This window comes from Capricornis sumatraensis, chromosome 17, assembly GCF_032405125.1.
Source record: "Capricornis sumatraensis isolate serow.1 chromosome 17, serow.2, whole genome shotgun sequence".
Classification (NCBI taxonomy): domain Eukaryota; kingdom Metazoa; phylum Chordata; class Mammalia; order Artiodactyla; family Bovidae; genus Capricornis; species Capricornis sumatraensis.
The window spans coordinates 76,202,149-76,203,194 of record NC_091085.1 but is presented as its reverse complement, the minus strand read 5'-3'; the positions used below and the strand labels follow the sequence as shown (position 1 = coordinate 76,203,194).

Sequence of the window (1,046 nt, the reverse complement as noted above, 5' to 3'; positions counted from 1 at the left end):
ATGACAGCATCCCCGTGTGCCTTCCCGGTTCCATTCCGGCAGCCCTCGGTCAGCGGCCTCTCACAGATCACCAGCAGCCTGTATATCAGCAGCGGGGTGGCCGCCAACAACAGGCTCATGCTGTCCAGCAACCGCATCAGCACGGTCATCAACGTCTCAGTGGAGGTGGTGAACGCCGTGTACGAGGACATCCACTACGTGCAGGTGCCCGTGGCCGACACGCCCACCTCGCGGCTCTGTGACTTCTTCGACCCCATCGCAGACCACATCCGCAGCGTGGAGATGAAGCAGGGCCGCACGCTGCTGCACTGCGCCGCCGGCGTGAGCCGCTCGGCCGCCCTCTGCCTCGCCTATCTCATGAAGTACCACGCCATGTCCCTGCTGGACGCCCACACATGGACCAAGTCCTGCCGGCCCATCATCCGGCCCAACAACGGCTTTTGGGAGCAGCTCATCCACTATGAGTTCCAGCTATTTGGCAGGAACACCGTGCGCATGGTCAGCTCCCCCGTGGGCATGATCCCTGACATCTATGAGAATGAGGTGCGTCTAATGATTCCACTCTGAGCCATTCGGCCGGCATGTGCCCCAGGGTCACCGATCTTCCACCAGGATCTGTGCTCAGACACCCTCCTTTTGTCAATACAGGAAAACCAGGTGACGCCTTTTATATAAGGGCAAGGAAAAAGGAAGGGTGCTGTAAGCTCTTAATCTTATCATTCACATCTTTAAAGAGTCAGCTTACTACATGTAAGATGGTGAAGATAAGTTTTCTCCCCAGGGAGTGACAGGTCATGGCTGCTGACCAGAGGGGAGGGTGAACCAGGTGGTACCCAGGTCAAGTGGACCAGTGCCCGGTGCACATAGCAAGCCTGATGGGCTGACTAACCCAGGAATGAGTCTTTCACAATCCCGCCTCATTCTTTCGAACCCAAAGCCAGCGTTAAGCATCATGGCACTTCCTGTGCTTCTCACAGTTTAGGTGCCAACCTACTGGATGAGTAGCCTTCAAGCAGTGTTCCAGAAACTCTGGGAGCCCCAAGGCA

General features: G+C 56.8%; 1 protein-coding gene across 2 annotated transcripts; it reads left to right on the top strand.

The window, feature by feature from the left end:
* Positions 1-567, top strand: DUSP18 (dual specificity phosphatase 18). 2 transcript variants are annotated; one of them, XM_068990291.1, is made up of 2 exons: positions 1-165; positions 276-464. In XM_068990291.1, the coding sequence occupies exons 1-2, from the start codon at positions 1-3 to the stop codon at positions 462-464; spliced, it is 354 nt and encodes a 117-aa protein (XP_068846392.1). The 2 variants fall into 2 exon arrangements, with proteins under 2 accessions (XP_068846392.1, XP_068846391.1); XM_068990290.1 differs by having other exon boundaries at positions 1-567.
* The last annotated feature ends 479 nt before the right edge of the window (positions 568-1,046 follow it).